Here is an 18,897-nt window from a genome sequence, read left to right on the forward strand (position 1 = left end):
TTAGTGATTGTATTACTCTCTCACCACCCATTTACTAAAATAGACAGATTTGAAGAGGTATTACATAAACTTAAAAATAATGTAATCACTAGACGTTAGAAAAGTATTAATTCCCACTTAACTTAATAAAAATAATCGTACAATAGTTTCATTTGCTTTTCAACCTAACCTTTTTTTCGTTTATCATATTTTTGAAATATTTCCAAACAAAAGCAATATTTACCCTAAAATTGTTTTACCTGGCAACACGATCAATTGTCAAATTTGGTGTGTCATAAATAGTCATAAATTTTTGTTATAAATGATTTTTTAACCGGAATTGTTTACTTTGCCTTTTAATGATTAAATTTTAGTAAAAATGGACGTTATAAATAAACTTTATTCTTCTGTAACCAACACGGTCTCTCAGTTATCGAGTGTATTGCCAGGAAATCCAGTCACTCGAGAATTTGAGGCTTCATATCACATAGGTAGTGCTGGTCCAGGTAAGATAAAAAAGCCCGTGCAATGAACAAATATTTTTGGAATTAATCACGGGTCCTAAATTTTTTTTTCTCATTTTGATAAATATACCCTATGGTTGTATTTTATTTGCTGAAGGTCAGATAAAAACAAAACAGCTGTTTTCACATAATGATTTTTTTATTCTATATTTCATACCTTGGTGGAGTGTAAAAGCCTCTATGGTTCATATGGTATCAAACATAAGAATCAAATATATTTATATAGTTTTATCTCGCTGCTGTAGAGTTCAGAATTCGTAACTATTACTGACAATTGAGAAAGACTTTGGGTGTTTGTCCACTACACGGGATTTCACCGTCCGACAGTCCGGTTTAGAAAAATGAAAACGACTACGACAGTTTAGCGTGATCGAATTTACGCGCAACGTGTTCACCCACCGATCAAGAGCACCGGTCCGAAGAAATATGGACAAAAGCACAAGCCAATCCAAACCAATCTGCAGGTTCATTATTAAAAACAAAGCTCCCCAGCCATTGCTGCTATTTTTCTTTTCCTCTTCTATTCTTCCTCCGTATCATTTCCCATATAATATTAATAATATCCTTCACTTACATCATCAGTTTCCCATAAAATACGTTCCACTCCTTCCTAGATTCTGGAGCACTGGGCTGATCATCCTGCCTTCATATAATCAGTATTAAACTATGTTTATTAATGACGTTAATGCGATATCGTGCCCTTTGCACCATTGCCATAATATTTATGGAGGATCATTTTTTTTTTTTACTGTATTTGTTAGACAAAAACTTGCAGATCGTATTTTCCTTTTTTAGAATTTTACCTTATAATATTAGTTTTATCCAAAGGACATAGGAAATTATCAACACATTCGTCAGGCAGTTTTTGCATCAAACCCAACCCTAATTAGTATACTAATCACAAGTAATCGCAAACCCAATTACGATCTTTACAATGTTTTTTGGCAAAAGTAAGCAAATCAGTATATAAAATACGCTTTTAAGCGTTTCCCGCAAACAATGTGTTAGTAGATAGATATTTAAATTAACATATTTTTGAGTCATTTGTTTCAATTATTTTATTTTGCAGGACTCCAATGGAAGATCTACAAGGGATTCAAAAAGTCAACAAAGCAAGAGGTGTCCATATTTGTTTTTGAGAAGAGAAGCTTGGACAGATGGAGCAAAGGTGACAGAGAAGTCATGTTAGAAACATTGAAAAGAGGAATCACTCAGTTGACGAAGCTCCGACACCCTCAGCTTCTGACTCTTCAACATCCTTTAGAAGAAAGCCGCGAAAGTCTCGCCTTTGCTACAGAACCCGTGTACGGAAGCCTCGCCAACATACTAGGAAGAACAGATAACATGCCTCAACCGACTCCGCAACATATCGCCGAATACAAATTCTTAGAAATAGAAATAAAATACGGTTTATTACAAGTTATGGAAGGTCTGGCTTTCCTCCACAGCGATGTGAAGCTTCTCCATAAGAACATCTGTCCGGAATCCATCATCGTAAACCAACAAGGCGCTTGGAAGATATTCGGGCTTGATTTCTGTGTTTTATCTCAAAATAATTCGAGTGTAACGCCATTATGGCCGTTTACTGAATATTGCCCCGCCATGCACGCCCACTCTCAACCGAATCTAGATTACATGGCTCCAGAATGCGCCATCGCGGCGACGCACTGTCCGGCTAGCGACATCTTCTCTCTCGGAATGGTCATTTACAGCCTCCATTCTCCAAATGGGTTGCCGATTGCGTCGCACCAAGAGAATTTTTCAAAGTGTAAAAAGTTTCTGGCAACTCTTAAACATTTGCCGTCATCCAAATTTAATATTATTAATGAAAATTTACGTGACTATGTCAAACTTATGCTGAATTCTACACCAGCGTTAAGACCCGATCCACATCAATTTATTAAGGTAGGTTATTGAAAAAATATATTTATAGATTTGGCGTTTAATTTGTAGAACTCCATTTTAATTTACATATTAAATCTTAAAATCAAACACACATTTTTTGAGTCTACTAAATTGTATTTTATTACAAAATAAATTGTGACAGTTGTTTCGCCGATTCTTGTTAAGACATTATATTTAAAAAAACATTTTTTAGTATTCTACTTATGTATTCATTGAATTTATATAATTCTCTTTTTGGTCAGTTTTCTTGAAATTAAAATGGAAGATGTTTACCTAACAATTTTTTTCCACATTTTTCTTTTCTGATGTGGTTATATTTCCTTTCCAGATACCTTATTTCGAAGACGTTGGCGTAAAGACATTAAATTATTTAGATTCCTTATTCCAATGGGACAATCTCCAAAAATCACAGTTCTTCAAAGGCCTACCGCAGATAATTCAGAAACTGCCGCACAGAGTTTGTATTTACCGCATTTTACCGTGCCTCACCAAGGAATTCGTCAACATACCCATGGTGCCGTTTGTACTTCCCAATGTGCTTCTGATAGCTGAAAATTCCACAAAAGACGAGTTTATTAAACACATCCTGCCTTCACTGAAACCGGTCATGACAATACAAGAACCCATCCAGATACTTCTCATATTTATGCAGAAAATGGAGCTGCTATTGAAATTCACGCCGCCTGAAGAAATTAAGTCTGATGTCCTGCCGATGTTGTACAGAGCGCTAGAATCCGATGCGCAGCAAATCCAAGAATTGTGCTTGTCTGTCATTCCGACATTTGCGTCGCTCATTGACTTCCCGGCTATGAAGAATGCCCTCTTGCCTAGAATAAAGAAGCTGTGTATATCGACCAATTACTTATCAGTCCGAGTGAACTGCTTACTCTGTATTGGTAAATTATTAGAACATCTCGATAAATGGCTAGTTTTGGATGAAGTTCTGCCATTATTACCCGCTATTCCGTCCAGGGAGCCGGCAGTTCTGATGGGAATTCTCGGTAATATTTCACTACTAATATCAACTCTGTTTAGTCATACAAATATATATTTTTTTCCTGTTTAAAAAATCAAAACTTAAAACACTAAGCAGGGTGGTGTTTATTTTAAAAACCAAATATTCCTTTTGTTTCATTTTAACTTAAGGGTGTATGCTCAAACATACAATTCAGTATACGACCGGCTGTGTGAAGAGCCGACATGTACCCGTGCACATTTTAAAAAAATATGTATATTAAATTAAATTTATATTAAAAAAAAAATATATATTTTTTTTTTAACTCCTTACTTTCAATAACCGTTTTCTTTTCAAAACCGTATATTTATTTTGAAGAAAAACTTATTTTTTCAATACATATATTGATTACGTTAATTCAATTACGTTAAATGTTACCTAGGCCCAAAGAAAATTAAGTTGCGGGCTATCAATTATTCCGGCTTAAGTTATTGTTAGATCTCCACAAAATATATTTATTTGTATACTAGTTATGGTGTGTTCAAGGCGGATAGATCTGCTGAAACTTACTTTTTCTATAAACTTACAACATTAACAAAATTACTGTGTTCATTTATTTATTTGATTTATTTATAAACTGAGTTCGTTAAAAACAATAAACATATTTCTTCAGAACAAGGTTAATAATAAAGTGAAAGAAAAGCTCTGCCAAAAACTACTATAACCCGGAGACAGGGTTGCCTTTTTTTTCTTCGGTCAACTTGATATCCCCACATAAGCCTTAATTTGAATAATAATACTAGTCTCTTGTTCTTTATTTTGACATTTTGATTTTGATTCTCTCTATTATGATTTTAGGTGTTTACAAATTGGCAATGAGCCACAAAAAGCTTGGTATTACAAAGGAAGTCATGGCCACCAAGGTGTTACCATTCCTGATGCCGCTATGTATAGAGAATGGCCTAACCCTCAACCAATTCAATGCTCTCATCGGTCTGGTAAAGGAAATGGTGAACAGAGTTGAAACTGAACACAGAACTAAACTGGAGCAGCTCAATTCAATTCATAATGAATCAAAGTTAGTTTCAACACAATATTTTTTGAATCATTATTTTCATGTTTATATATAGAAATTTCAAACAAAGTTGTTAAAATATATATAAAATTTGTAGTCTTTTTAATTTTTGCCACTAATGGACCCTCATTTCATTGTATTTCATTTTATTAACTGATATAATAGAGTATATTTCATATTTGAGGCACTTTGTGAGTTTCCTTCATATATGTTAACTTACAAAATAAAGTTGCTATGAAATCACTTTATTAAATTAATTATAATGTCAATCAGTTTCGAATCAAAAATCAACTTCCTTAAAACTAAGTATTAATTAGTCTTGAAATAGAAGATGTATCAAGTTATAATTGACTTATAAAGTTACACTTTTTTGGGAGTATGTATTAGAATTTTATATGTTTTTTCAGAGCATTTGAAGCAAATTTAGCAGCAGCAGTAGGTCCTTTGGTACCCGACCAATCTCCTCAAGTGGGAGACATGTTTTCTGGATTAGCGTTAGATTCGGTGAATAAGGCTAACCAAGCAGCGGAGAAACCTCGTGATAGTGGCTTCCCCAACTCCAACGGGACACAATCCTTGTCCATGCAAGACAAACAAAGGTTAGTGACCATCATTTCTTGTCTATTTAAGCCAAACAAATGAAAAAAATATGTTTTACACTATTTTATTTTCGCAGGATTGCTCAGCAACAGGAAACGATGCAAAAATTCAAACACCTGCAGTCCGTCACTCCCCTTCAGTCACGGACACCGACTATCACCTCTCCGCCCAAACCGAAGGATCTAACGGAGAGTCTTATGCAGTCGAATATAAACCAGATGATAACACCGCAAAAATCAATGTCATTTGCCGCCGTATCTTCCCCTAGCAACCATACCATCACCAGCCCCGTCCAGAGCATGATGTCATTGAAAGATTGGTCTAATAGCAATAACCAAAATCAATGGAGCACTTCCAATACTACAAATATGTCTATGAATCCAAATCTCTTGGGTTTTGGCAACGAAACTCAAACCAAGCAACCTCTTCTCAATCAAACCAAGAGCTGGAACGCTTTGGACAGCCTGATGACTTCTCCGAGCACGTTCCAAAACAAATCTCCTACCCAACAACCGTTACTTCCAACTGGCAATAATTTATCCTCAAATCCGAATAATGATATCATGGATTTACTCGGATAATTTTGTAGCCAAGTTCTCACTTCATTCCAGCGTCTATTTTTCTATGGAATAATGTTAGATTATAATAAAATCATATTGTGATAATATCATTTACATTTGTGTATATATATATCACATAATCATTACTAATTAATTTATGGGCTTTCTTGTTTACAATTAAAACATAAAATATTATAATTAATTTTAAAACGTAAAATATTTTTTACCTTTTAGTGACTGACTAAATTTTAATTTATTTTTAAAAGTGCACTGAAATTTAAAAATTATAATTTTTGTAATATGGTAAGGTGTGTAGCTCATTTTTAATTGAATTTTATACATGCTGGTAAATGTATTAAAATTGACAAAATTCTTTAAAAAAAAAAATATATATAGGCGTCCATCTCACTCTTATATGTATTAAGACAAGGTCTGTAGTCATTATGAATTTAATTAATAAGAAATATAATATTTTTGTGTATTTTGTGTTGCCATTCCAAGTTCTAAAGATTATTTTGAAATTATCAAAGAAAATTATTTAATTTAAGTCCTATGTACTTTAATTTGACCTATAACCAAACACGTATGTATTTGAGTAAATTAATTTATGTATTATTAAAACATAAAATGTTTAAACAAATTATTGGTTTTTATTTATTGTTTCTCATATTGGGTGATTAAAATCAAATCGGTCCATACTGAGGAGAACGAAAACCCGTCTAGTGAAATCTCTTGTGTTCTCCATTGCGCTGTATGGAGTGGAAACATGGACACTGAGGAAAAAGGAAAGACATATGCTGGATGTGTTTGAAATGTGGTGCTGGAGGAGGATGCTGCGCATTCCTTGGACTGCAAGACGCACAAACGTCTCCATTCTCCGCGAACTGTCAGTGACAGAAAGACTCTCCACGACTTGCAGGAAAAGGATTCGGTCCTACTTTGGGCATATCGCCAGAAAGAACGAGAAGAGTCTTGAAAAACTGGTAGTAACAGGTACAGTTGAAGGCAAGCGGGCAAGAGGACGGTCTCCAACAAGATGGACAGACCAAATAAAGGAATTAACCGGATCCTCGCTAAACGCTGCCATCAAGTTGGCCCAGGACCGGGAAGAATGGAGAGGACTTGTGCACCAAGTGCCTGACATTCCAGAAGACCACGACGCTCAGCATTGAGCAAGAAGATGAAGAAGAAGAAGAAGATATTGGGTGATGTCAAATTAATGATGCCTTATTTTCTGCCTCATTTTGAATATTTCTCTAATTATCTCTTTAAACACCTACCACAATTTGTTTTAGTAAAGTTAATATAAAATAATACCACATTCTAAAACATATAAATGTATTAAAAAACAAGATTCGAAATTGTTTTTAATTGATATAAAAAGTCTTATGATTTAAAAAATTATCATTATATTAGTCAGCTGAATAAAACTACAAAAAATAAAGATCTATTTTTAGTTTAGTACATACGAGTATGGATATTCAACTCCATCTGGCTAACAGTCCTTTACAGAAGTTACTGATTTAACTTTGTATCGAATATAACTTCAACTTTATTTCTCGACTTTTTAACCTTCCCCTCTCGGTGATATGTATTTACCAAAACTCGACTTTTCAAATGAGAATATCAATATAAAATATAATAGATACGGGCTCAGAATTTTTGTATTCCTCCGTAATATAATTATGTATCACATGAAAGTATTATAATACATATAAAGCTATCCATTTTCAGCGACAGAAATAAATGATTTGTGAAAAAATTGGGAATAAAATCACCAATACACAAACGTTTCTGTGTGTGCGCGTGCTTTGTAAGTATTCGTGCATGTCGCATGTCGTAACGTGTTTACTCCGCCAGTCCAGTAGTGTTCAGATCGTCTTGCGAGACAGTCGTGTCACACTACGCCATTTATAACGGCCACTAACGATGTCTGTCTTTTTTTCTCGTTTTCAGGTAATTATCAGAGCTAACATTACAAAATTGTTACATTTCATCTTCAACTATGGTCAGTAAAAGCAACATTTAGGAATATTCACATTTTTCCCATTTTTAAACCACATTCTCATGTGGTGTACAAAATACATATCACCGGAGCGCGCGGAAGTTTTTAACATCGTAAGGGAAGGGTTAATAATCGAATGTTAAAGTTACCGAAAAAAAAATACATATGTAAATATATATATATATATATATATATATATATATATATATATATATATATATATATATATATATATATATATATATATATATATATATATATATATATATAAATATATACATATGTATATATTTTTTTTTACTGCATAAAGATTACTCAAAAGGCCCTTACACTACGTCTTGATCAAAGTGTAATTCCAGTCATCAATCTAATGCTTCAGGTACAAGTTAATGGTAACATGTTAAATGCTATTTTATTAATAAAAAAACCTTATATTTTTTATTCATATCCTGGTCAAGAAGTGAGGACTTCTTGAATAATAAATTATAAATTCTATCATTTTAAAATATTTTATTAAAATAAAAATAAAAACTTATGCTAAGGATGCGTTATAAATCTAGATTATAGCGTGGCTATAAAAAGTGTGTCGCAGCTGTTGATACAAAGTGCATACATCCTGCAAATATGAAAAGCGTTTCGTATGTGTAGTTATGGATAAGCATAATAAATAGTATAAGAAATGCGCATATCCAGTTTGATGCAATGGAGACGACGGACGAATTGAAGTCCGTGCTCATGTTGTTGTAGATGGGTTTCAGCGCCACATATATGCAGTTTGTCGAGTAAATTGCCAATACTCCCAAGAAAACTCGCACACTTTGGGATTCCACTTTACACAGTGCTAAAAAAAAGGGATCATTAGTGTATCTATATATGTATGTATAAAAATGTCATATCTGTTTGTTTGTTTGTTTGTACTTGATCGCTCACTCCTTTCAAGAACGTCATAAATCAAAAAACTAGATATCTCAGGAGATCGTTTTTAAAGTTTAAAAATATAATGAAATGTATTAAAAATAAATATTAAGCCACTTATTGAACTTTTTACTGTGCAACAGATCTTTTTAGGTAAAACCTGAATGTTTTTTCTCCTTTTGAAAAATATCATGTATATTCAAAAAATAATTAAACAATACATTTTCTTCAAAATGCAAAAATAACACTTTGTGCCCTGTAGCGGGTAAATATTAAGTTAAAAATATGCCGCTTTTGCTGGGATAAAGTACATTTTCTGGGCATTCCGAAAACACGCACAACTGAAAATTGACGATTTTTTATATATGACGTTCTTGAAAGGAGTGAGCGATATGAGCAAAGTAAATGTTTGAAACTTTCAAAATATCTTCATTACATCCTCGCGAAGGTCACTGAATTAAAACAAACACATGACAATACGCGAAAAGTATTTAAACCACAAAAAAACTCCATAGGAAACTGTAAGCATGTGTGAGTTAAAAATGTCATATTTAATAAACACCATTGTGTCCATTGTTTAAAAACAGAATTAGATTTCGGAATAAAATTATCAATGAATGACAACTTTTTTTTTTAAAGTAGGTACTCAGTCTTTTTTATTAAGAATCAAATAAAGATTTTTTTTTAGTGGCATTGCAACGCATGCCAGGTACATGCTAGTTTATTTATATAAAATCTCGGGAAGAATCATCGCACTTAACATACTTTAGATATGAAATGATTACATATAAAAAGAGAAAGGAGCAGAGGAAGACCGAGGAAAGTTTCGCATGATCAGGTATGTCAAATACTTGAAAGCGGGCGGGTCAGGAGTCGAAATAATTGGCGGGTATGTATGAGGATATGCATAAATGTGAAAGAGACAATGTTTGCTATACGGTATGGCATTGTTTTCTCTCTGCCTACTGCTGTGGAGAAACGCCGCGATGGTTAGTTGGTCAATCAATTAGTTTTTTTTTTAAGATTCTCTGTATATACAAAAATCAAAACAATATTTTAATTTATCATTTTCGTATGTTGGCTACATATATATCTCCCTCATTTCTTTACAAATCTGTAAATCAGTAATTATAAAAAATATAAATAAAGTATTCATAAGAATACTACCAACTGGTTGTCTTGTGATTTAAAAAAAATCTCAGTTAATACCAATTCGGATACTTTCAGTCTTGATTCAGTGATTTTTAAATATTAGCTTTTTTACAAATTTTAAAAAATCTTGCTTAATATCAACTTGAACACTTTCATTAAATGCATCTAATTGCTATAGTATTTTTAACTTACCGATAAAAGAAATCATGCCAATCATGTTAAACAGCCTTATGTAGAACTTTTCACTCACTACAGTTGTGAAGAATACAGACACAATGGTCAGGCAAGTCGATCCGAGGTACATGGCTACGATGACTTCAATCACTGTCGTGAACTCCATGTGAGGGCCCTGCTGAGACAGGTATGCGGGGAACAGTACCCCAAACACGAGGAATGAGAATTTCAAAGTCAGAAGTACTTGCGTATAAGCGTAGAATTTTGGATCTTTCAATACCGAAAGGAAGATTATGAAATTCTTTTTCGTGTTTGCCGTTCGTCTTGTGGTTCCTGCTGGATTTGTGCTTGGAGGTTCGTAAACGAATACATTATCGCCTCCCGCTTCGGTAGCTATTGTAGTTTCTCTATACAAGTCTTGCGGCTCCGTGATACGGTCTATTCTATCCCATTCATTCACAAAATTCGACCCGAATGGATTAATCGTTGATTCGTATCTAGTAAGCACTGGGGAATGGATCGCGAAAATTTCTCTCGTCGTATTTGCATTGTTAAATGTCCCGATCACATGTTCATCTTGATCATCGTCTTCTGCTATCTCTACGGTATTTGTGTCTTGTTCTTTATTATTGTTTGTTGTGTTCTCCGATTGATTGTTCCTTTCCACATTCGCTTCGAATCCCGACGGATACACTTCTTCATCCTCGTCTTCTGCTGCGTCGTTCAGTATCTTATAATTCTTTTGAAGCGCCTTTACAATGTAAACTGGGCGGCTAAACAGCATGAGGATAAAGCATTGCTGCAATATTAGTCCCGCGTAGATAACTAGACTGAGACTCGCTCCAAAATGTGCACATAATATTCCGACTACCGTTGGTACTACTACATTCCCTAATCCAATACTTGTTTTGTAAACTTTTTCTACGACTGCAATCTTTTTCCTGAAATAGTGTTTGAGGAGAATTTCAGTTTGTTGTGTTGTAAGCGATGCACCAATACCTGTAAAAAGATTACACCTTTTGAATCTTCTGACCAGAGTTGGAGAATATAAGGTTGAAGGAAATATGTAGATGTTAGTCAGTCTAGTTAAATGGAGAAGAAAGAAAATTGAAATAATTCTAACATGTATAATTTCATAATGCTTGTAAAGTAATGAAATATTTTAAATCCTTCAAACAATGCAAAACTCGAAAACATTGAAAATGCTAAGTAACAGCAGTTGTCAAGAAGCACCCTGTCTGCCATGAGAAATGTTTAATATTACGTGTGATGCTCTTACGCTGCCATTGCGGTAAACAAAAGAAAACATTTTATCGCTGTCATCTGTAACATTTTTAATTATGTAGATAGATGAAAAGATGTGTTTATTTCAATCCAATGTTTGTCAAAAGTTCAAAGCAATCGGTGAACAACTTTAGGAAATCCAAGATTTTAAAGAAACAAGCATTCACATTTTTATTTATTAAGATAACTACTCATAACAAACAAAACTTATTAAATACAATTCAAATCATGAATATAAATAGCTGGGAGAGAATGCTAGTATTTTATGTTTACAAATCATTGAAATTTCAAGATGAAATGTGTATAAATTATATGAATGTAATCAATAAATAAACAAATGTTAATATTACCAATCAGTATCCCAGAGAAAACATTGATAATGGTGTCATTTTCGTCAGATTCGACGGAAAAATTAGACAACATGACTCCCGCTCCTACCAGCATCGCTCCCGATATAGAAACCACTCGCGGTCTATTTGAAATTAAAACTATCGTTCGACTCCAAGGTTCAAGGAGCAACCAAAATACTGTCATCAATATTGGAATGAGAATGATGGAGTTAGACCGAGATGCGGATCGCGAATGATCCCATATTACAAACACTTCGTTTTCTTCATATTCCTCCAGCATATTCAGGTAAAGAATGAAAACGCCATATGCGGAAATAATGCTGGAAATGGTGGTCTGGACAATAAGTGCAGCGAAAACAATCATCCAGCCGTATCCACCGTCTGGAGGACTCGGGCCAAGCTCCGGTTGTGAAGAAACCACATCATCAATGTTAAGTCTGTTCTCTCTCACTGGATTTCCATTTACTTGTGCTTGAGCCATTTCACTGTGCTGCAATTTGTTGTGTTACATTACTAATTTTAGGGAGCGTATTATCTCATTTGTTCATAATGTTTAGTGGTACTATCTTATCTGATTACCTTATCTTAATAGTACAAAATATTTAAATTAATCCCGCCTTTATTATCAGCAAAATAAGGTGTATTTAGCTGTGTTGCCAGATGAATAAATAATGTTATCTTTGAATTTGGTTAGGTACTTACTTACCTTTATGATATACCTTCTTTATCCTATCCTTATTATCCATATTATCTCTATCCTTATTTCACTTCTAGATTTTAAAAAATCTGTAAAAGCACAGTACTGATCCCCCTTTCTTCATATAAAAAGATTAAAGCTCCCTTATTGCGATGTGATGCCTTATGCACCGCTAACATGTGAAAGGGGGGCAAATGAAGAAGACTTACTGAAAAATTGTGAGGAAAATGTTTTGGTATTTTTTAGGGTAGAAAATAAAGCAAATGATAAATAAAATCTCTTTTTATTATTAAAATATCTTGCAAACATGCAAAAACTTTATTGCGCTTTAGCGTGGATGAACTTATTTTATGATAATGTGATATTCACCTATTATATATAAATATATATATATATATATATATATATATATATATATATATATATATATATATATATATATATATATATATATATATATATATATATATATATATATATATATATATATATACATATATATATATATGTATATATATATATATATATATATATATATATATATATATATATATATATATATATATATATATATATATATATATATATATATATATATATATATATATATATATATATATATATATACATATATATATATATGTATATATATATATATATATATATATATATATATATATATATATATATATATATATATATATATATATATATATATATATATATATATATATATATATATATATATATGTTTTATAATATTTAAATCACAAATGTAATATTAAGCTAATTTATTTAATCTGGTGTACTTTAAAACAAACATAAAATTATAATAAAAAATAATAGTTAAACAACAACAAACTTATTTGCTCCTAATAATTATTTATAATAAACCATCAATATTAAAATTATATTACCTAATTTTAAAAAATATAACTAAATCCTTTTATACACATTTTATTACCAGTGTAACATGTAAGAAACATGACATGGGCATATTCAAAATTTGATAAAGGAATGAACACTGCAAACAAAATACAAAAAAGGTTAACAATGAAAATAACTTGAAAATGAATATGGAGTGTTGAAAATTCTTCCCAATAAAAAGAAATCAACATATTTTCACCATATTATGCTACTAGAACATATACTGTAAAATTTTTCTTGACTTTCCAGGTGGGATCAATGTTAGACTTTTGATGTCTTTGAAGATCGATCGTAACAAAAAAAAACACCAAATCAATGTTTTTTTACAAAAATTGACTCATTCACGTACCATGTTTTTTGTTGTACCTAAATAGCAACATGTAAAACATTTATTGCCTTTATTTCTTTCTCAATTTAGTAAAAAGTAAAACATTGTAATACTGAAGCGTTATAAATCCTAAATTTATAAAACTACGTAAGTATTTGTATTAAAAAATAATAATAAAATAAATCATTGGATATTAACATTTTGAACAGAAACCAAATATTTTCGATGAATACATTATTTAATTTATGGGACATCATTTAAAACAGAAAAAAACTGTGCAGGGATATTTTTTTCCTCTAAAACCTATTTATATTGTTACTCTGTATAATTGGCAAATAGGGAGTTCTGAGCTATATAATCAATATACAACCAAATATAAGATGTTAAACAACATTATGTTTGTCCCTAATATAACAATATTATATTATCAATTAATACTGCTAAGTAAGGGAATATAAAGCGCTTTGCAGATTTGCTACTGTCAGTTGTGCTTGCAATAATTATGAACAAGCGCGCTCCACAGTGTTCAAGGTATAAGCACTACACACTACACATTGATCACGCCATTGCCTATGAGTGCACTTGCACATAATATATGAGCAGACTGCATAGCTATATGAGGTTGATGTTGGTTCAATTAGAGACAGATTGCCATTGACGCAGCGCGAACCATTTCACACTCGGAGCAATCTTGACTATAATCAAGTAGCAATCGCAGAGCGTTACTTGTTCACAATCATAGTAAATATGCGACTTTAAGTGAAACTGTACAGTAATATTAGGATATGAAAATAGGGTAAACCTTTAAGTACTCTAACTTGGTACTACAAGTAAATTGACAGATTTTTCTAAAGCAGTTTTATGAATTTGATCAAACATACTTTGAAAATCATTAAATACTATTTATGGAATATGCTTATTTAACAAAAAAGGAGCCAATTCATAAAAAAATATAAATGAATGACAGCTGTGGGGGGAACGGTTGATGTTTTTTTTTCCTTCTTTTTTCATTTGTGTGTTTTTCCAGCACATTTAACATCTACTGATTTTCAGCTGGCAATAATGAGCAACCAAACTTGTAAATAAAATTTGGTCTGCTTTCCGGGTAGTTACTAGACATAAATGCTTGAAACAATTTTTCAAAACTAGTATTGCCATTCCTATTATGAATTATTTTTTTGCTTTTGTAGAATACTGGTTAGCTCATTCGACTATCATGCTTGGTGCCCCGAGGTCGATTCTCAATCGTGCAAAAAGACAAAAAAAAAACACATTATGATGAAACCCTAAACTGGTACTCGAAGCACAGAATCTTGTTTTCATGATAAAATGTTGATGTTAACACTACATCAATTGGAAGCAATATCCTTTTCACCATTCAGTGTAGATTGGGGTCAGAAAAAGAGGAAAAAATATTTTGGCGTTTTTTTCCAGTTTAAGATTGAGAGGACATAGCGCATTTTTAAGAAAAAGAGTGCATTTTCTTTTTTGTACTGAAAAATAAAATATGTATTATCCTACAAGCACTATAAACCTTAATGACCTGTATATAACTACGGTTTACCCTAAATTCGTTTATACTTAAATATTTTTTTTAGCATTTTGGAATAAGAACGCTATATATCTACTAAAGTTTTGGTGATCATGCTAAAGTCATCATACGTACAGGAGTATTTTTTAAATTAATTAATTGATTTATATTATAATACTAATAGCAATATTTATTATAAGTTTTACAAAATTATTGCCATTTCCTTCGACGAAAATATGTTTTATTAGCTTGAACACATTTATTTTTTATTTTTCTTAAATGAAAGATATTTTACTAATGTTTTTCAATATTGATTCCATCGGTTGTGATAACTATTTCAAATTGTTCATATTGCAATTAATTATAAATATGTTATCCTTTTGCATTGATACTTATGTACAAGCACTATCTGCTTCCTAATTACAAACTTTGACCAGTATAACTGGTCTGTTTTTGGTTGGTTGGAAGATTTTGCTTCTTAAACAAGCCCGTATAAGTTGTAATGTAAATCCCTTAAAGTAATCTACGGTACTTAAATATTTGCTCCCCTAACAATTCTCAATATTAATATTTATAGAACATTCCTTTTTATAAAATTGTGCTTGAATTTTCTTATTTTTTATACAAATCATTTGGCATATTATTTATTAAAAGGAAAAAGTTAGATATACTTCTAATGTATCTAAATTTCTGGAGTGAAATACCAAAAGTCTACTCATTGATTTGTTTAAAAATTAGCAAGGCCACCTATTTTTTAACTTCTAATTTTTTTAAAGCTATAAAGCAAAATTGTTCAAAGTTTTTGAAAATGGATGAAAAAAATTAACCATTAAGATCCTAAAATTATTGTCTTTAATGAGAAAAATTGAATTAGGTCATGGTTTTTTAAATTTCTGTAATTTAAACATCTTTGATAATAATTGAATTTTGGAATTTTCAATAATTTTACAGGAGAAAAAAAAATTCATGTACATAATCACAATCAAGTTAAGAATACGTCGATTTGATGTGGTGCCCTATACACCACTTAGGTGTGAATAGGGGCAAAGAGAATATAAAAAATTCTGGTCCAAAGATATTGATATAATTGGGTAAACAAAAAGAAAGTCGTCTAAATATATATTATAATACAAATAAAATGTTGTAAAACATATATGGTTGACTAAGTATTGCACCCACCACTTAGTCAAGCTGGAATAAAGAGTTAAAAAAAAATAATAAAATAAAAAAAAAAATATATATATATATATATATATATTCATACAAGTTACTTGTAAAAAATAAAATCCATTTCGTATTTTTAATGACAACCTCTCCAACGGTTTTATATTAATATTTATATTTTGTGGTATGTTTAATATTAAATTTAAGAATACATAATATATCTTGATTTTTCAAAATACTACATGTTTTTTTTGTTCTTCTGCAAAATTCAATAAATGTCATGTTAGATATTGTAACACATATCAATATTATGTTATTATTTATATTTTTAGATGTTTTTCACTGCATACAAGTATGACATTTAATTACTGAGAAGGTTCGCATTATTTAAAATATTAAATATTATTTATGAAGACTGTATCACAACCCATTTGATAACGTTGGTCAGTAAGAGAAACAATTAATTACTAATAACTTTAGAAGATAGTATAATGAATTATCTACTAAGAAGGCATATTTACATAGAGTTAAGAAATCTTTCTTACTTATATAGCACCATAAGAACTAATGTTTCACTAAGTACGATGCTTACTTTTTACATATTTATAAATCTAATTAATAACAAATTTTGTTTGATAAACATTGATATACGCATTATTCAACAGATCCAACAAACAAACTTAAAAATAATAGCACAATGAAATTGTAATTTTTTTTCTGAATCATGTTTTTATGCATAAAAACATTTTGAAAACAGATGTTTTAAATTCAATAAATTTATCAATTGATTCAGCAGTCACTTTGTGGTGAGGTCTATCTATTTTATTTTAATTAAAATTTTATTTGGTAAATATCACTATTTCTTTTTTTTTTTGTATTTTGAAGCTTGGCCTAAATTTTAGAATTGTACCTTTGGGATGTTGAAGGATGAGAAAAAGATAGAAACCGTTTCTTATTTTGTCCATGTTCAACTAATAAAAAAGCTTCACAAATGTTGTTTGATAATGATGCTGAATGCAATAGATTTTAAGAAATAGTTATATTTACACAGTAAAATTAATTAAGAATCAATGTTTTTAAATTGATTCATAATTTTTTATTTTCTTTAATACAAAGTAGCACTTAACCAGTTCTCAGAAATTACACTCAGGCAAATCATATTCTGAATTATCAGTAATAATTTGACCGACCCAATATTAATATATTTGTTTACATTTTCTGTTGACCATTTCCTGGCGTGATAAATTTTTTTGGCAAAATTCAACGGTTAAGTAATTAACGTACCATTTGCTACGGATAAGGACTAGAAGAAAACTATATGATATGCAGTTTTATAACCCTTAGTGTAAGAGAGTGGAATCTTTAAAAAGTGAACCATTTAAAGATGTAGAAAACAATTGTGATATGTATATATCATGCGGGTCTAACTATATGAGAAAATTTCATCATTTCAAAATATGTATATATATATATAATATGAAGGTTACTTAAATCTAAGGAATAAATATTTGCAAACAACTATTTTACATATTATATCTACAAATATATTAACAATACAGTTAAGCTTTACATTAAAACATTATTTTTTCTCATAAAAAAATATTCATAAATAAGAAGCAGAAAAATATTTTTTAAAAAAACATTTTGCCTAAAGGTTTTAGACTTTCTTTTACGAATATTTAATAATATAAATAACTTATTTTGACATAAAAATAGTATTTAAAATAATTAAGATACAATTAATATTAACTTAATGAACATTTTTGGTGTACATAAATACAATACATAATTGCTAATCATTTATACCAAATTACTAAGGTACTGAATATCATAGGGTCCCCTATTTGCAAATATAACATTGCATTAAACATAGTACTATAATGTATCTTATTTAATATGTTATCTAACATAAAACACCAAAAGGAAACGATATGTGCATCAATATGTTTTTTGATTATGTATTATATTAATTTTCTTGTGAAATTTTGATATTTTTTGAAGTAATATGTATCATGTGATATGCATCTTCAAATTATGCTAAATTTTAACAAGATATGTACAGACTGTACCAAACAGTTAAATAAGTATTATTTTACATTAATTATTGCTTGTAAGTATTTAACAACTGATTGACAGGCGCTATTGCATAGTCGATAAATTTGAAACTGGCGTTGTGGATTCGATCCCAGCCTATTGCAAAATGAATTTAAGAAATATTTATTTTTAATTGGTCTGGGTGTTTGTGATGCATTTTTCACATCTACTTTCCCTATTCCTACTATCCTACCTGTAGACAAGCCTCTAAGAATATAGGCTTCGCGAGTTATTCCTTTTAAAAAATATAGAAAAAATTAAAATTATAAAAAAATTCAAACGTAACTATTGTGAAAATGATAACAGCTATAGAGTCATCATTTTTCATGTGTTCTGTGACGGCTGTCCAGGTTCGATATAGGAGAGGACAAAGTTATATTTCTTTATCTAATATAGGTCCTGAATAAAATCAATAAATATGTAGTTTATAAATGATCAAAACAGTAATAAAGTTAAACATGTTTTTTTTTAATTTAGCAAATCATAACCTTACGTTTTGACATAATCTCCAATAAAATTAATTTCAAATTATTTGTAAAATGACATAAATGTTAATTGACCAATAGAACAGCAAATACATCAGATACAATTTTATGAAATATTGCACAGATAAAAAATATGATTGAAAATCTCGGTATTTTTAATGATGGCATTTTGTTCACACTGAGTTTTTGACAC

At 30.6% G+C, this 18,897-nt stretch overlaps 2 protein-coding genes across 2 annotated transcripts; one reads left to right on the forward strand and one right to left on the reverse strand.

Moving 5' to 3' along the window:
- Positions 1-249: 249 nt before the first annotated feature.
- LOC148304494 (SCY1-like protein 2) lies at positions 250-5,985 on the forward strand. The gene is made up of 6 exons (XM_088268220.1): positions 250-485; positions 1,573-2,408; positions 2,737-3,409; positions 4,222-4,441; positions 4,846-5,037; positions 5,115-5,985. The coding sequence occupies exons 1-6, from the start codon at positions 359-361 to the stop codon at positions 5,617-5,619; spliced, it is 2,553 nt and encodes an 850-aa protein (XP_088124346.1). The 5' UTR covers positions 250-358; the 3' UTR covers positions 5,620-5,985.
- A 2,162-nt stretch (positions 5,986-8,147) lies between these two features.
- LOC148304495 (uncharacterized) lies at positions 8,148-10,824 on the reverse strand. The gene is made up of 2 exons (XM_088268229.1): positions 9,863-10,824; positions 8,148-8,444 (listed from the first exon to the last, which is right to left on the reverse strand). Exons 1-2 carry the CDS (start codon positions 10,626-10,628, stop codon positions 8,176-8,178), a joined length of 1,035 nt encoding a protein of 344 aa, XP_088124355.1. The 5' UTR covers positions 10,629-10,824; the 3' UTR covers positions 8,148-8,175.
- Between the last annotated feature and the right edge of the window lie 8,073 nt (positions 10,825-18,897).

This window comes from Brachycentrus maculatus, unplaced genomic scaffold (genome assembly GCF_059751285.1).
Source record: "Brachycentrus maculatus isolate JH-2025_06_01 unplaced genomic scaffold, ASM5975128v1 h1tg000315l, whole genome shotgun sequence".
Taxonomy (NCBI): Eukaryota; Metazoa; Arthropoda; class Insecta; order Trichoptera; family Brachycentridae; genus Brachycentrus; species Brachycentrus maculatus.

Excerpts from the sequence above, each read along its gene's own strand:
- LOC148304494 (XM_088268220.1), top strand. The coding sequence starts at position 359 with ATGGACGTTATAAATAAACTTTATTCTTCTGTAACCAACACGGTCTCT. Across the intron at positions 486-1,572 it reads CATAGGTAGTGCTGGTCCAG|GACTCCAATGGAAGATCTAC; the intron begins GTAAGATAAAAA and ends TTTATTTTGCAG. Across the intron at positions 4,442-4,845 it reads TCAATTCATAATGAATCAAA|AGCATTTGAAGCAAATTTAG; the intron begins GTTAGTTTCAAC and ends ATGTTTTTTCAG.
- LOC148304495 (XM_088268229.1), bottom strand. The coding sequence starts at position 10,628 with ATGCTGTTTAGCCGCCCAGTTTACATTGTAAAGGCGCTTCAAAAGAAT. Across the intron at positions 8,445-9,862 it reads TGGCATGATTTCTTTTATCG|CACTGTGTAAAGTGGAATCC; the intron begins GTAAGTTAAAAA and ends CCTTTTTTTTAG.